The sequence below is a fragment of the Patiria miniata genome, unplaced genomic scaffold (genome assembly GCF_015706575.1).
Source record: "Patiria miniata isolate m_02_andy unplaced genomic scaffold, ASM1570657v1 HiC_scaffold_19, whole genome shotgun sequence".
Classification (NCBI taxonomy): domain Eukaryota; kingdom Metazoa; phylum Echinodermata; class Asteroidea; order Valvatida; family Asterinidae; genus Patiria; species Patiria miniata.
Window position 1 is genome coordinate 15,288,165 of NW_024037057.1, and position 17,276 is coordinate 15,305,440.

At 40.9% G+C, this 17,276-nt stretch overlaps 1 protein-coding gene across 1 annotated transcript; it reads right to left on the reverse strand.

Annotated features, from left to right (window-relative positions):
* Window positions 1–1,194: 1,194 nt before the first annotated feature.
* LOC119725892 (rab11 family-interacting protein 2-like) lies at window positions 1,195–15,846 on the reverse strand. The gene is made up of 10 exons (XM_038197486.1): window positions 15,795–15,846; window positions 13,903–14,063; window positions 11,348–11,492; window positions 9,026–9,154; window positions 7,728–7,924; window positions 7,117–7,238; window positions 5,988–6,164; window positions 4,695–5,085; window positions 3,181–3,341; window positions 1,195–1,768 (listed from the first exon to the last, which is right to left on the reverse strand). The coding sequence occupies exons 2-10, from the start codon at window positions 13,943–13,945 to the stop codon at window positions 1,601–1,603; spliced, it is 1,533 nt and encodes a 510-aa protein (XP_038053414.1). The 5' UTR covers window positions 13,946–14,063; window positions 15,795–15,846; the 3' UTR covers window positions 1,195–1,600.
* Between the last annotated feature and the right edge of the window lie 1,430 nt (window positions 15,847–17,276).

A 17,276-nucleotide genomic window follows, 5' to 3' on the forward strand; every position in this document is an offset into this window, starting at 1 on the left:
TCGTACATCTATCTTCATCTTTGGAACTGAAAGAAGTATCACAGTTTTTGTTAGGGGTGGCCACCCTTTTTCCGCCATTACAACCATTTCACCGTGGCAATCCCCGTGTGAAAACGGTATCCCACTTGTATGAAATGTTGTGTATTAACTTTAAGCAACACTTCAAAAGTACATTTCAAAAAGTTATTTCAGGTAAAAATGAGCTTCATAACAAAAAAAAGAGCACTGATGAAGCCTGGATAGATGTATAATTGAATTTCAAATTTTCCTAATGTATCTATGAAGAGTTACTTCACAGATTAAATGCAATACTGTACTCGCCATGTACTCGTACATGGTTTAGGCAGGATAGGTTTAGAAATGATTATCTGCAAATTATTAACCCCAAAATTGATAAAGTTACGAATGCATGCACTACTAAAGAATTTGAAGAATGTCACTCAAACAACATTCACTCTGATACTGTACCACATTCTAGACTGAAACTCCACTTTGGTATCAAAAGGGTAAAAACTGGATATGTGGGTGAAAGTCCCTCCTATGCTACTAAGAGCTTTCAAACATGACTTTCTGCAGAAAATTGTTAAAGTTGAGATATTATCATTAAATCTTGACAACCCTGGATTAGAATTTGGCATGCAAGTCTGTCGAAACACCTAGAGCCTCTAACATGACTTTGAGCAACAAGTCCTTTCAGTCTTGATCACGAGATGGAAGACTGTCGACCAGCTTAGAGGGTTCTAACAGGATTTTGATCAGCAGGTTGTCAATCACTGTTTTGTCCTCTAAATCTTGAAATTAAGCTTGTCAACCAACTTTTTCCAGCATACATTCAGGAGTGGATTGTCTGTGTTAAGACATTACTGTTTATCGTTTCGGTTTGCGGTAACACCATGTGGTAATAACTATTGCTTAGAAGATATTAGTTCTGAAAAGAACTTGGCATGCCCAGCAAGCACTCCCAATCCTAACAAATCCTACTTAAGGAGTAGCATCTCCAACTATCTTCAGTCTCCTGATGATGACTAGAGCAGGCTAGTCGAAAAGTTGAGACCAAAGACAAGTTCGTTTAGAACTTACAGCAGGACTGTTCTTATCAGAACAAAAAAATACTTAGCAAAGTTGATAATAAGCAGGACAAGTTCTTTTCAGAACTAATAGCTTCTAAGCAGTAGTTATTACCACATGGTGTTACCGCAAACCGAAACGATACAGATACCCCACCATGCAAAGCCTCAAATCTTATAACATTACTGTTTAGTCTTTACAATCGCCGGATGGAAGTCTGTTAACCAACCTACAGCTTTCTAACAGGACTTTGAGCAACAGGTTGTCAATTACTGTTTAGTTATTACTACCTTGTGAGGAAAGTCTGTCAACCAACTTAAAAGGTGGCAAGCACGACTTTCAGAAGCAGATTTTCCTGATTAAGACATTACTGTTTGGTGTTGACAATGTTGGGATAAAAAATCTTTGTTTATTAATCTAGATCTTTCTACTATACATGTAACTATCAGCAGCAGATTGAGATGGTTGAGACAAAACATTAAGTTGTAACCGTCTACAGATGGAAGCCTGTCAACCAACTTGCATCAAGACATTACCGTTTAGTCTTGGCTATCCTGAAATGGAAGTCCCTATCCAGCAGCCTGGGGCTTTCCAGAATGACTTTCAGGAGCAGGTTGTCTGTGTAGTCTTCTAGCTCTCGAATGTACTGCTGCCGCTCACGCAGTAGTCGCTCCTTCAGCAAGAGCCGACGGATCAGTCCCTGAACACAACAATCCAGAAAAGATCATCAAATACACCTTACAGGGACACCAACTTTGTCTGCTATTAAATATTAGGGTAAACTGGGGTTAAAATGCCAGATTTTAAAGTTTTGGTCATTATCTCAGTGCTGCTTGGAGACACTAGGAAATAAATGTGTAGTTTAATGCAATACATGTCTCCTCTATCAGGTGCAAATATAATATCATGGTCATTATATTGATGAAGGGAAATGTTTCCCCCTTTTTGGGAGGAAGTTTGGCGGGCGTTTTTACCCGGGTCTCTGGCCCACATTTTTTTTTTTAAGATGGCTATACCACAGGTTTCCCTGTAATATAGTTATATTTTTTTCATGTATTTAATATTGAGCGATATCAAGTACAAAGAACTTTTCAAACACAGCTGGTTAATTATAACTACAAACTCAATCATTTGAAACAGCTTTTTTTATGTGGAAGGAAATGGAACATTAGCGTACATAATTCGCACACAACAAACGTGTAGGCTTATGTGTATAATACCTGCCAACATTGAAAAGTCTATAAATTTCAATCATGTTTAGCCAAAGTATAGTTCATGTTATTAGGTGTACATGTATGTACATGTATGTTTCTAGCCTACTGCTGATAACCTACGTGTAAGGCTTTATCAAAGGAGAACTAAGATACGCAGTTCTCTGTAACGAGACAGATTTCTTAGAGAAATGAAATGCGTTCTTGGCGAAACTTCTACTCTGTAACCACAAGAAAGAGGAAATCGCAAGTTATGAAAGACTGAAAAAATTTGAAACCGTGATGAGAAATGAAAAACTGCACTTACAGTCCAACAAATTCAGGATTTCTGTTGTTTGTGCATCAATTTAAACAATCAAAAATAGAAAACATGGTTTCATTACTCGACAAAAACAAATAGAACGTTGGATACTACATTCATGAAAAATCCATACACATGTGCATTTAGGACACTAAAGAATGATTCAGGCATGTCCAACAAGTCCTTGAGTCAAGTCATACTAATTGTTCCCTGCTGGTGGAAGGCATTCATCAGGTGCCAAACTGCCCTAGGAGATCAATCTTGAGATAAGAGAGATCAGTGAGCCTGGTTCAGTCTTGATCCAAAACCAGAATATAACCGGCCAGCTCGGGTGTTCTGTTAAAAGAGAATTCACGGCAGGACAATTTTGTAGCACAATTCCTTGTTGATCACTCAGGAAAAAAAAAATTCTCGGACATGTATCCGATATTGCAAACTCAACTAAATTCGGTCAATTTGGGGCATTATCCAAATGAAAAAAAGGTTTTTTTCTCACGATTGTTTGGATGCTTGATTACTTACGATCTGGAGGATATTCACAATGTTTTGGCAGTTCTATTTTCAAATATTTGCAAATGGTTTCCACTATTGTCTCCCTACCTCTTTGGTCATCTTCACATATTGCGCTGGTAACGGCTCCTCGTATAACTCTTCCTTAGCACTGGTCCCGTATCCGGTCTCCTTGCTTGGGTCAAAGGTCACACTGACATTGCTCTTGCGTAGAGAAGGTAGACCACTGCGAAATGAATGCCTCAACTTACCTGAAGAGAAGAAAAGTTCAGAAAGAGAAGAGAGAAAATTAATACAGAACGGGAATCGGTCATATGACCCTCACAGTACAATACCTGTCCTCATCAAGTAAGCTATGTACATATGTACATTGCCCTGCAAACTATAGTGGAATGATCCCTACATTTGAATCTTTGACAATGGACCCTGAGCAAAGCAAAAAAAAATGGAGAGCTATGACCTTCACAAAATAATACAGGTGCTCCATCAACTGAGCTATATACATTGCCTTGCAAACCACTTTTAATGAATGAATCAACAAGAATTTAGGCGAATATAAGAAAAAAATGGAGGCATTCTGGCAAAATGAGACAGAAGTGGAATGAGGTCGAAACGAGGGTTTGGGGGTATAGGAAAGATCACGATTGCAGAAGGCGCCTGCTGCAGCTGAAAGCTTCTGAAGGAATGCAGGATCACACATGATGTCATTGCACACAGGGGTGATCCTGCAATTCTTTAGAAGCCTTTGGCCGTAGCACACGCCTACTGCCACTGTCTCCGGCGCTGTATCACACTAGAGGACGCCAAGTCGAAAGTGGCAGACTTTTATGATATTTTTTTCGCATGCTGTTTAAATCTCACCCTCTTGCACAAAGCTGATGAAACTCACTCCATAAAATTTGTGAAGCCTTGTTTACATGATCTGAAATATTGGTTTAATCCCATTGGTAAACAACAGAGTTACTGAGCATCAACAGTGGTTCATTTGTTAAAGTGGCCCAAGCTAATTCCCGTAGATGTGTGTGTATTTCTGCCAGCCATAGTTAAAGCTATAGTCCATCATTTGTAATTAGTGCATTTTGTTCGTTTGAAGCAACAAAAGTGTTCAAAATCTAATGAAGGATACTGAGCAACTAACCTGATGAAGTTTCAGCTAAGCTTCAGCTGTACATTCCGAGAAAAGCAGCATTCTAAGATCTCAATTTCAAATCAAAAGTTACTGAATCATGTTTTGAATTGTTTTGTAATTGCAGCTATACGCGGCATTGCGCACTGATCCGACGAATTATAACAACCGCGCGCGCGTGTGCATCGTTCCAATACTTGCGCGCGCTGCGCTGAATAACAAAACGAACTACTAATTTAAATTTTCCTACGGTGCTTCTTAAGAATCACCGTTGGAAATGCCTTCTTTCGTTGATTACTTCAAAATGACAGCTTCCCAGAAAGAATAATTTCACAGGGAGTTTAGTTCCCTTACTATCTTTCAACCAAGTTTGTTTTTTACAGTAATTACGCCAGTTACTTTTCGGATGGCTGCAAATGATGGACTATAGCTTTAAGTAACTTGGGTCAGGACTCATTCATGGAGATGTTTGACTTACTGTCCCTTGATCGTTGCTCACTGTTATCTTCATCCCTCTGCTCTGGCATTTCTCCGCCATCTAGTTTCTGACAGACTCCGCCCCCTGCCCTTTGACCTCTGTAAGAGTTCAAGACCTCCAGGGGGATGTATTCCTCCGAGATGGACCTCAAGGGGTACGATAGGGGGCGGGCAGCTTTAGGGGCAGGGGTGTAAAGTTCCGAGGTGGAGGCTGTGTGGTTTCGGTGGGTTATGTTCCGCAGGTATTGCCATGGTAATGATGATGATGATGATGATGATGGTGTGTTATCAGGATGGGCGTCGTGGGGTGTGTGAGGGTGTGTGTCAGGGGATGGGGAGGGCAGGCTTGACTCACTGCTGTACGGACTGTGTGATGGATCCTTGCTATGGGTCTGAAAATGTAAACAGTGTAGGAAAGTACAATAATATTTTGCATTGAGCAGAAAATCCCAGCTTGAAATTTTACAGCCAAGCAAATTTCTTGAGTGGAGATGAAAATTCTGATAAAAGTACTACATCATATTCACCCTACATTTACTTTTGCTTTAAATAATACACATGAAAGGTGTATCATAGAAATGGCCCTGAACATGGATAAGCAGTATGCCTACAAATTGTAAAAATGGCAGAAAAATCAATGGAAAGTTGCCAACTCTACATTATGCTTTTTTGACCAAAACAGTGTGACTGCGCAGTTAGTAGTATAAAAATGATGTTTAAAACCACTAGGGGCCTGGTTGCTAATTATAGCCCTTACCTTCGTCTCCAACCATTTTCAGTGGCTAAGCCCAAAAAGGTTTTAAAACACTAATATATAACTTCTCCATCACACCGGTCCTGAAATGATGGCTTTTAGATGAGACCTCTAAATGCACAGCGTAGAGATTTACATGTGTAGGCTGAATCAGCCACACATGTACATGTACATGTATCTCAATAACAAGTTATCACAAATCCATCACAAGTCTATAGTTATCACGTAGTCCATCACAGGTCCATAACAAGTTATCATGTAGTCAATCACAAGTCATCACAAGTCAATCACAAACAATCACAAACCATCGCAAGTCGATTCACAAGTCCATCACAAGTCCATCGCATATCCATTCACAAGTCTATCACAAGTTCATCACAAGTTAATCAAAACTCTATCACAAGTCACCACAAGTCCATCACAAGTTCATCACAAGTCATCACAAGTTAATCAAAAGTCCATCATAAGCCCATCACAAATCCATTACGAAACATCACAAACCACCACAAGTCATCACAAGTCAATCACAGACTTGATTACCTTATCTCTTTTCAACGAGCCAATAGCGCTCTTCATTCTTTTCCTGAGCCCTCCCTTCTTATCCTTGGAGTGCGATCCACCACTGCCCACAGACTCCTGGGAGCCAAAGTTTCCCTCTGCATTGTGGGATAGCCTCCTCTCTGAAACTGGGCTCTCCGAAGCAATGGAGTCTGATGCCTGCAGAAGAAATTTTCCAAATCTGATTGTAATTTACATTTGTGGATATTTTCTTAAATTGTTATCATTCATGAAGCCCTGTGTTGAACCATCACAAGTCATCACAATATCGATCAGAGGTCAATCACAAGTCATCACAAGTCATTGAGAGGTATATTACATGTCATCACTAGTCATCACAACTCAATCACGAGTCATCACAAGTCAATTACGAGTCACCACAAGTCATCACAAGTCATCACAAGTCAACCACAAGTCATCATAAGTCAATCTCAAGTCAAGCACAAGTCAATCACAGGTCAATCTCAAATCAATTACAAGTCGTCACAACCCCATCACAAGTCATCACAAGTCAATCAGAAAACATCACAAGTCCATCACAAGCCATCACAAGTCAATCACACGTCAATCTCTAATCAATCACATGTCACCATAGGTCAATCTCAAATCACATTTAAGTCATAACATGATGTTTTTATAAAGCCCACATATCCAACAATACTGGTGCTCATGGTGCTAAATGTACATGTACATCATTATTACCCTGCTCACTGGAGCAATGAAACATTCCAAATACCATCTCAGCTCCCTGGGGAGTTTCGGCGCAAAGCAGTTAAAATCAACCACAATAGCCATCTCTGCCCTCACAGGCACCCAATTTACTCCTAGGTGGAGAGAAGCAATGAGTGACAAAGTGCCATGCCCTAAGGCACACACACACCACAACCCCAGGCTTGACTCGAACCCACAACCTGCAGAATTACCCGCAGACCACGAATTCAATGCTCCAGATCACGAGGCCACAGCACTCCAAGTCATATTTGTATTACATAATCAGCTACGTTTTAACAATGCAAAAAGTCTCCATTTTTTCTGCAAGTGCAGTCTGGCATACATGTATGTCATGATACATTTTTTATACAAAAAGGGGGAAAACTTGTTGAATATTTACCCTTCCACTGTCATTTGAGTCTGACTTCTCCCTTCCGCTGATAAACTCTGGTACTGCGCTGTCGTCCTTGTTGACTGCTGTATAGCTTTTTAAACGAGGGACTTTTAACTTGCTCTTTAACCCTGAATGATAAGATGGAACAAGAATAAACTGAGAAACTGTCTTTTACTTTTTGACAGGCAACCTGTTTTCTGCAAGCCATATATTTATTTAGGCCAGTCACAAAGTCAAACTTTAACTGGGACTCAGCAGAATTTGGTTTATAAACTATTTGCTGGAGGCTTCAGCTAAAGGGGTGGGGACACAGGACTCAGTTTGCAGTACACCTTCTCCCCAGCAACACCACCACATGGTTTGTGTCGGTCTGGGGTCCTACATAGTCAAGTCCAATGAAGAAATATGTTTATTGATCATGTTTACCATTTGGGTAGACAGGGTGATTGATCACGCATGCCCGCTAGACTATGGGATTTTATCACACAAACAAACGGTTCTTCTCAGAGGGGTTGGTGTTTGGCTAGGACTTTCAGGGTCAATACTTCAACTCAGGCTAAATATTTCAATCAGGAACTTGTGGCACATTACAGGACAGCCTTTAGGGTAGGCTTTACCTGGTGACTTTGAACGCAGTGAGGATGACCTTTTAGCCTTTGTACTCTCTTGACCTATAACCTCTGACCCATCACAGTCTACTCCTATGGCCAATGACTCCATACTGTCTTCTGTGACCTCTACGGTGACTTCGATCTCTCCGCGGTCTTTGTGTTCCTTCTTGGATTTGCCTGGTCGGTTTTGCAGCTTGTACCATCTGACATAAAGGAAAAATAATTATCCCAACAATGATATATCTTGTTTCAGCTGTGTTGTCATCGAGCCATCACAAGTCCATCACGAGTCCAGTCACAAGTAATGTTGTGCATCAGGTCGGGTTGACAATGACAAACTGACCCGAAACATTAAAGATATGAACCAAATCCGAACCGAAACAGATTTGAACTATTCAACCCGACCAGACCCAACAAAAAATCAGAAAAAAAAATGGCCCAAACCTAACGGACCCGAAATGACCCCTCAAAAAAACATCTGGCTTGAGTGAATCGTCCTACATTTCACGAATGCTGTGTCTGTTTTTGTGCATGAACTTGCCCGCGTCCCATGAATATTTAAAATGTGTAATTCTTTTTTTTAAATCGTCATTTTTAAGTAATGGATCATACCGAACGGTATGGTAAACCTTCATAATGTGAATCACCAGTGGGCCTAAACATTACACACTGCGCATGATAGCCCGCAAACCACAAATAATTGTACCGTTGGTTGGACTGTAGAAACTTATCCTTCAGACAGAACCATGCACATTGCTCGTAGGCCTACCATGCACAGTGACTCTGGAATAAGCCAGTTCGATATTTCAATTGCACATGTGCACAATGATTTGGGTGACGGGTCATTCGGGATAATTGAACATTTTGAAGGCGCATGAATGCTTGGGTGTAAATTACCAGCAGATTGGGCGTACACGTAACATCGCGTAACATCACGTCAGCGATGTTATCCCGAATAAACTTTGGTCATTTGAAATACCGAACTGGCTTATTGCAGAATGAGAATTTCCTACCAATTTTGTTTGTTTTTTCCCCGTTTCTTTTGGGTTTTTCACAAGATGGCCTTACCAACCCGTCCTGACCCGAAAATTGCAAACACAAAACCCAAACCAAACTCGAAACCAAACAAACCAAACAAACCCAAACCAAACTCTGTTTCGGGTCGGGTCAGTTTGGGGTCGGGTTTGCACAACACTAGTCACAAGTAAGTTCACAAGTCCACACTAGTGACCGACTGCATCATAGAGTTTTTTAAAATCCAAATTCAGTCTTGGTCCCAGACTTCTATATGTGCTGTTACTTACTTTGTAATGGCAGCATGTGATTCCTGCAGCTTCCCTATAGGGATCGTGACCATGCCTAGGAAAATATCCAACAACTTGCCCCGGTGATAAACCAGCAGCTCGACGCATGAGTCTTCTTTAGTGATGGCACTGTGAAATAGATGGATGCAAGGAATATTGAAAGTAATGAGGTACCCGGAACAATGTAAAAATGATTCAAGTTTTTTCAACAAAGAACTTGTTCTAGTTGCAGGGACCACTTATGTTCAAACCTGTTCTAGTCAATGTTCTTTGCTTACTGGAGTGTCATGGCCGAGCGGTGAAGAGCACCTGACTCATGCTCTGGTGTTTCAGAGGCAACAGTGGCGTGGGTTCGAGCCCGGGCCCGGACACTTGTGCCCTTGAGCAAGGCACTTAACCATTATTGCTTTGTCCTTCGGATGGGACGTTAAGCCGGAGGTCCCATGTGTTGTATCTAATAAGGCCTAACGCACGTAAAAGAACCCAGTAACACTTATCGCTAAGAGAAGGGGTCTGCCCCGGTGTTTCTGGTCTCCTAGTTATACTCCCTTGTGGAAGTCCTTAGGAGAAGAACCAACCAAGTACCAAGTATTAAGTACTGTAAAACTTAAAATCTAGATTTAGATGTTGTTCCGCTATTGTTAAGCTGGCCTCTGACAAGCAGACAAGTGGCCATGCTGTAGGGTGTTATTGACAAGATGATTCAAATCCGGAAATATGACCTCTGGCACCCAGACCCGAGAAATTCCACGCATATACCCCCGGTAGACCACATTAGGGGTGTGCATTTTAACGGGTAGTACGGGAACCGGGTACCGATTGAACACGGGTACCGGCCTCCCAGGGCACCCGTTAAAAAAAACAACCCAATAATTCAAATCTCGCAATTTCGCACAGATTGTCCATAATGGTCCCATCACATCGGTGGGTCGACACAGCAAGATATGCAAGTGTGTAGTCAGCTCCATAGGCCAGCATGCAGCTTTAAGTTGCATTTCCGCAAGCCTGACAAACGTGAATCTGTTTTGTTTCTCTTTAGGTACATGTACAATGTAGCCTGGTTTTCATTTTGAGAAATTTTCCACAAGTGACATTTGAAACCTTTCTTTTTTCATTTTCTGAGAAGTTACTAAGTAATTTGTAAATTGTTACAAGTACTTGATTCTATAATCGATTCCATCTGTTGTCGGGTACACGGGTACCCGGTTCCGATGCACACCCCTAACATACACTAAATTCAAGCTACATGTATAATGCGTGTGCGTGAGGTGTGCTTGGAATTTCTTGTGTGTACGTGCCAAAATTTCCAAGGCTGGATTTGATTTAGCCCCATAAATGTGGCCGATTTACTGGACTGCCTCCGTAAACATAGGCCACACATCCACATGTACAAAAATGTGTCGACTTTGCCAAATTTTGATTTTCACATTTAGGCTTACTTTGTAGGGTTTTTTTTGCTTTAGAAGCATTCTCACCGTCTATATAGGCTAATCAGAAAGTGCTGCCTTTTTCAGATGTCCATTTTTCGTGAAATTTCCAGATACATTTGCACACGTTTGCGTATCAAAATTTCAACATGAAATTTCACAAAAATTAGACATCTGAAAAAGGCAGCACTTTCTGATTAGCCTATATAGAGGGTGAGATTGCTTCTAAAGAAAAAAAAACCTACAAAGTAGGCCTAAATGTGAAAATCAAAATTTGGCAAAGTCGACACGTTTTTGTACATTTGGATGTGTGGCCTATGTTTACGGAGGCAGTCCAGTAAATAGGCCACATTTATGGGGCTAGATTTGAATGTGCCCGACACAATGGCCGCTTGACTGTCCTTGTCAAAGACAGCTGAATTAGAACATCCAAATGCAGTCTGGAACCATACTAACAGTATACATTCACATGCAGGGCCGGATTACATTGTAAGTGTTCCATAGGCCCTCGGCTCGCTACCAGTTATTACAGTTTGACAGTATTACACCTATTGAGGTTCGCTACCAGTTATTACAGTTTGACAGTATTACACCTATTGAGGTTCATGGTCAGGGTCAGCTACATATACCGGTAGTCTGAAGCTTTCCCAAAATCGAAAAATTTAGAGAGGCGCTAAAACTAAATGGTTAAAAACGTTTGTTGTCTGTGCATGGATGTTGGTGTGGTTGTTTGATTTTTATGACACACTGCAGTTATTTTCATAGGCCCTCAAATTTGTTTAGGCCCCTGAATTGTTCGTGGGCCCTAGGCACGGTGCATACTGTGCCTATTGCATATTCTGGGCCTGTAGCAATTTACAGGAGACATTTTGTATTTCACAACAGGATAACTCACAATTCACAGTCTTCATTCCATTGTGGATTGGGCGATTTGTCCGTGACAGAGGTCATGAAACGTTCCTTGCCGCAGCTCATCTTGACAAAAGCGCTGCTCCACGTTCCATCAGCACCTTTGGCAACCAGGTGCCTTGCCTGGTGGACTGCAAAATAGAACAAATCCACAACCACTGCACCATTCAAAATATGTACACACACATGGGGGTGTTCCACTGATCTCTATATAAAGACTGGATAGCGGATATGCATACAACATTCACACAGTAGACTTTGCATATTGACCAATTCGCCCCGGTCTCACGAAGATGGCCGCGTATAATACGAACATTCTACGCGTAAATACGCGCGCGTTGTATCAACAGTTGACGCGCATTTTGGGCACGTACACATATTATGATGTTCTAAAAGGAACACATTTCCGTAGTGATTATTATTTCAAAAATGCCGAAAAAGTGATTTGCGGCATTATAAAAGTAACCACTACGTTAGAAAAATTGTACCAAACCTTGGTCAGTTGGTCGGTGGTGGTGGACAAAATATAAGTCAAGTGAGCCGCGACGTTACAAAAGAAATCAAGCTGTCTATAAAGACGGCAACTTGTCCTTTGTAGATCACCAGCCGGTCTCACCAATATGGCGTCAAATTCGTACATTGTGCGGCTCTTTATTAGCTATCCAGTCTTTAAATAGAGATTAGTGGGGTGTTCAGGCAAAATGAGATGGAACTGGGCACAGGCCGTAGTGGAGAAAAATGAAAACAAAAAAAGGAATGGTTGATTTTTTTTTAGATTATCAGATTTATTGATATTTGCAATCTTTGATACGGCTGCTACACATTCTTTCAAAGAAATATTATAAATATTGTTGACTTAAAGTGTTGTTTTGGAAAAAAACAATTTGCAACTTTCATGTTCAATTCTTTTGACCCATCTTTTACAGATCATTAAACCGTAGAGCTATATTGTATTACTAGAGTGCTAACTTCGCGTACAAAGTAATGCCTGCTGGGCGCATCTATGTTTGTGCACAAACCTATGGCATATGGAGACCTAGAAAATGTGTACGGCTTTTGTACGGCTATTTGCATATCTGCGTTTGTATTCCATACCAATGCGTTATCGAAGCCAATACGCCCAAAACCAAAACGCACGATCAGCAAATGAGCGTGTTATTTTGCTCTACGCAAACAGCGCAACACATTCGGTATTTGCTGCAGATGCTTTTTTCCGTCACGTTTTTTTGAACCGTCAATGACGCGCTTAAGATGTTTGCGTATGTTCTACTTGCACGTTGCATGTAGAGTACACCTTTCGAAATTCACTCCATCTAATTTCACTATGTTCTACAAACACGAACATGAATTCAAAATGTCTGCACCCAGGACGGCTTCAAAGTGTCTCCGCGCGCAGAATGACGAGTTAGCGCTCTTGTAATTTAATAAAGCTCTATGATCATAACGCACCTAGTGACGAAAAATGCCGTACCTCAAGTAAATTATTTGACACACCAAAACTTGAATCACAGTAATGAAGAACATGATGCGCTCTTGCTGGGGAGGGGGGGGGGGGGGGGGGGGGGGGGGGGGGGAGGGTTGTTTGGGGGTCCTTCGTCGTGTTTGTACAATTTCACAATGCAGTGCACCACCAAGATTTTGTCATGGACATGATGGAGAGTTCATTTTTCCCAGTGCATTGTGGGAGATGGTGGACGTACCCGGTTTTCGCAGGACGAGACATTTAACACTGTTAGTTTTTCCAGGCAGTAGTTTCGTAAGCGAATTATTCGAGGATCTGTTTGCCCTTTCGTTTTCTTTTAAATCAATACAGTGGTTTTTTTTGTAAGGGAAAAGAACGCTATGCCCAAACCTATAACAAATTAACTCAAAATGTCTGCTTACAGTTATTTAAATTATTCATGTTTTGTCGACCGTAAACTTGAACAATGGACTCTCCATGGCAAACTCTTGGTAGCACACTGAATTGTGAATCGCCCGAATTAAAGGGAATATACAACATTTGCAAATATCGAAAAATAAAACTATCAAGTTTTTACGAAATACCTTACTTGGATGTTGGTAAATGACAGTCAAAAGCATCCTGTAAAATTATGGCTCCTGGTGTGAAGTCATTTTCAAGAAATTGGTATTTTTGTATACATTTCCAACAGTGGTCGGCCGATCACCGTTGGAAAAACCTAACTATTTTTTAACTTCTGCTTCAAATTTACCATTTTTTCAGTTCAAATTTTGTTTGCTATTGGTAACATGTTCATGAACGGGTGCAGGCCAGCTACACTGGTTCCCTTACCTTACAATTTTCCGGCATCTATAAATTGATCCATTTTATCCTTAGTGAAGTCAGGGAACCAGACTACTTGAACATTTTCGTTTTTCTTGGTTTTTCCAGTATTTTTCGAACACAAAACTTCAAACATGTCAGTGTAACAATATTTGAACTATTATACTAACCCCTCAAATAGTTCATTTCTGAAAATTTCAGCAAAAGCCAATGATGTACATTCCCTTTAACAGGTGCAATAATGCGTAGGAACTCACCAACAACTCTGCAAACTTGACTGCACTCAGACGATGATGTCATGATTCTTTTTATCAATTTACTTCAAAACTGTTTGGTTTGATAAGTGTGGCAACACTTACTGATAACTGCATCGATTCAAAGTCACATTGTAGGTTGCAAACTGTCCATTGTTATGATTCTGAAACAAACGTAAACAGAAAGACAATATGTTGAAAGTGGTGAGCACTCACAGGTAATACGGGAGCCAGGTCCCCGGTACATGTACCTAATTGAAGTAAAACACATACCCATAAAAGAAACCAACCCCAAACTTCAAAAGTTGTCTGGAGGGCTTGATATTTTACGGTGAAAGCTGAAACTTTGGCGAGATCTGTCGTGTCGCGTATAAAAATGCACATCAACGTCAAACCTGTTTTTGGTTTTTCCAAGTTGCCTGGTTTTCATTTTGAAAACGTGTTGCTCGATGGTTAACCCTTACCCTACTAGACCCTCCAACGCATGCCAATATGTGCCTCAAGAAAATCTCCTATGTTTTTTGCATGGCCCTCCAATATCTGCCATGTCATTTCAAGGGTAACTGGACAGGCACTCCAATACATGCCACAGAGAACAATGAGAGTCCTCTGATAACAAAGTGAGTGCCCCCAGCTGGTCAGTATCAGGCACCCTCCAGGGCCTCCAACTCCTGCCAATTGGAGCCTTCACAGTCAAGATAGTTTATCCTCCAATTAACTGCAGCTGGAGGGCATTGGCATAACCAACTGACATGCAGTAAACTACCCTCAGAGAGTAAGGGTTAATGCGTTGAACCCATAAATTTGACTTGTTAGGACATGTTATCGCTTTCTGATGGCTGATTGACCAACTTTTGACCAATACTGAATGACAGGCAACAGCCGGACCGATGCACTTTTGCCAAAATTTCACACAAGCTAGTTAGGGCGTGATTATCACAACCCATGACATGAATATTTATTAAAAAACATTAAAAGTTCCGAAAGACACAACATTTTTTAATTGTCCTCTTTATACAACTCGGCAAAACGTCCTTAATGACTGGTGAACTGGATAAAAATCGCCACTTGAAGAAGTTTTGGCAACGCAAAAAGAGAAATTTCCCATGCAGTGATAGGGATGCCGCGATAGTAGTGCTAGTCCGACCATGGTCCGACTTAGCCTATAAATGTGGCCTATTTACTGGACTGCCTCCGTAAACATAGGCCACACATCCACATGTACAAAAACATGTTGCACTTTGCCAAATTTTGATTTTCACATTTAGGCTTACTTTCTTTTGTAGGTTTTGTTTTGCTTTAGAAGCATTCTCACCCTTTTTATAGGCTAATCAGAAAGTGCTGCCTTTTTCAGATGTCTAATTTTTGTGAAATTTCATGTTGAAATTTTGAAACGCAAACGTCTGCAAATGTATCTGGAAATTTCACGAAAAATGGACATCTGAAAAAGGCAGCACTTTCTGATTAGCCTATAAAGAGGGTGAGTATGCTTCTAAAGCAAAAAAAACCTACAAATAAGTATAATTACAAAGTAAGCCTAAATGTGAAAATCAAAATTTGGCAAAGTGCGACACGTTTTTGTACATGTGGATGTGTGGCCTATGTTTACGGAGGCAGTCCAGTAAATAGGCCACATTTATGTGGCTAGGTCCGACTAAGTACAACGCCACGTTCACGGGCCTAGTGGTAGCCTAGACCAGGTTGGACTCCGTTGTGTACAGTCGTAATGCAATGATGAAATGAAGACGTCGTCCAACCTGGGCTAGGGTCTAGCTTTAGCCCTACATTGATCCAGAGACACATTGTTATGCATACAGTAATGGTTATAGTATCGACCATAGAGCAAGGCACAGATCGAAACATACTGACAGTGACATTGTGGGAAAATATCTTACCAAAAATTTACTCAAGCCGGCTGCACCGAACAGCGAACGTGTGATTATGCATGGCTTGTTTTGGTTCTGGGAAACAGCGCCCTCACACGTTTTCGTTATGAAAGTTGAATGTGGATTTTAAAAGATCATGAGTGCGGGAAGAAAACTAACGATTTTTCCCGTCAGGAATTACTCCAGTATATTTAAGATTTAAGACTTATAAAATGACTCAAGGGCGGATCCAAAACAAAATTTGGGAGGGGGGGGACCAACAAAATGTTTGGTCCTCCAAAAAAGTGGGTCCAAAAAATTACGGCGTGGGGTTCGGGGCCCGCTTAAAGGGAAAATACAACATTTGCAAACATCAAAAAATAAAACTACCAAATCATTTTGAAATACCTTGCTGGACTGTTAGTGAATGACAGTGTAAAGCATCCTGTAAAATCATGGCACCTGGTATACTGTCATTTTCAAGAAAAGTGGTATTTTTGTATCAATTTCCAACGCTGATCGGCCGATCAGCGTTGGAAAAAACTGGCTTTTTTTCAAATACTGGCCCCAGTTGACCATCGCACTTGTTTGCAATCGATTACACACCTATGAACGGGTACAAGCCAGCTAGACTGGTTCCCTGACCTTACAATTCCCCAATATATGTAAACTGCTCTGTTTCTTCTTAAATGGAGTCAGGGAACCAGACTACAGGAAAATGATTGTTTTTCTTGGTTTTTATAGCATTTTCGAACCCAAAACCTCAAAAAAGTCAGTGTAACTATATTTGCTATATATTTCCAACCCCCCAATTCCATCAATTTCTGAAAATTACAGCAAAAGCAAATGATGTATATTCCCTTTAAGGGCCCCGAAAAAAATTTGGATTCTAGATGCTCTGTGGTGCGATGTGAGGCAATTTCTGATCACTTTAACCAATGTTTTTTTGAGGAAAAGATGGTGGTGTACTCATTGCCTGCCTTTTTTGCGATGTCACATAAAAAAAAAAAAAAATTGGTTTCGTTTTTTTTTTTGGAGGGGGGGGCATGGCCCCCTTTGGCCCCCCCCCCCCCCTGGATCCGCTCTTGAAATTACTCGGGATGGTACGACCTACCTCCATGGTACGAGCAGGGGCGGATCCAGGATTTTCAAAAAGGGGGGGCACAAAAACTTTGTGCGCGTTGCACACATAACGAGACTGAAGCGCGAAATCCCTTGCGGGCGGGGTTGAGGGCACTGGAAGCTCTACGATTTTAGATGTTCTCTCCTACATCATGAGTATTTTAAGCCATTAAGAGCAAAATTCACAATGTTTATTTTTTAATTTTAATAATACTTTTTTTTCCTATCAAATATAGAATTTAAAGTCACTGTTGATGTTAGTTGAAAATGAACCCCAAAATTAGAAGGTGCTGATGACAGCCCCCGGGTGAAAAAAAATGAAATGTGTTATTTTGCGAGCGAGCGGAGCGAGCGAGCCAAAAAAAGTCATGTTTACTATTAAAACATACA

Bases quoted from the DNA above. Each gene is read 5' to 3' on its own strand.
- LOC119725892 (XM_038197486.1), bottom strand. From the start codon at position 13,945: ATGACATCATCGTCTGAGTGCAGTCAAGTTTGCAGAGTTGTTG. The intron at 7,239-7,727 runs GTAAAGCCTACC...CTTATCATTCAG, and splicing joins ACTGCGTTCAAAGTCACCAG to GGTTAAAGAGCAAGTTAAAA. The intron at 3,342-4,694 runs GTAAGTCAAACA...TCTTCTCTTCAG, and splicing joins TGAGCAACGATCAAGGGACA to GTAAGTTGAGGCATTCATTT.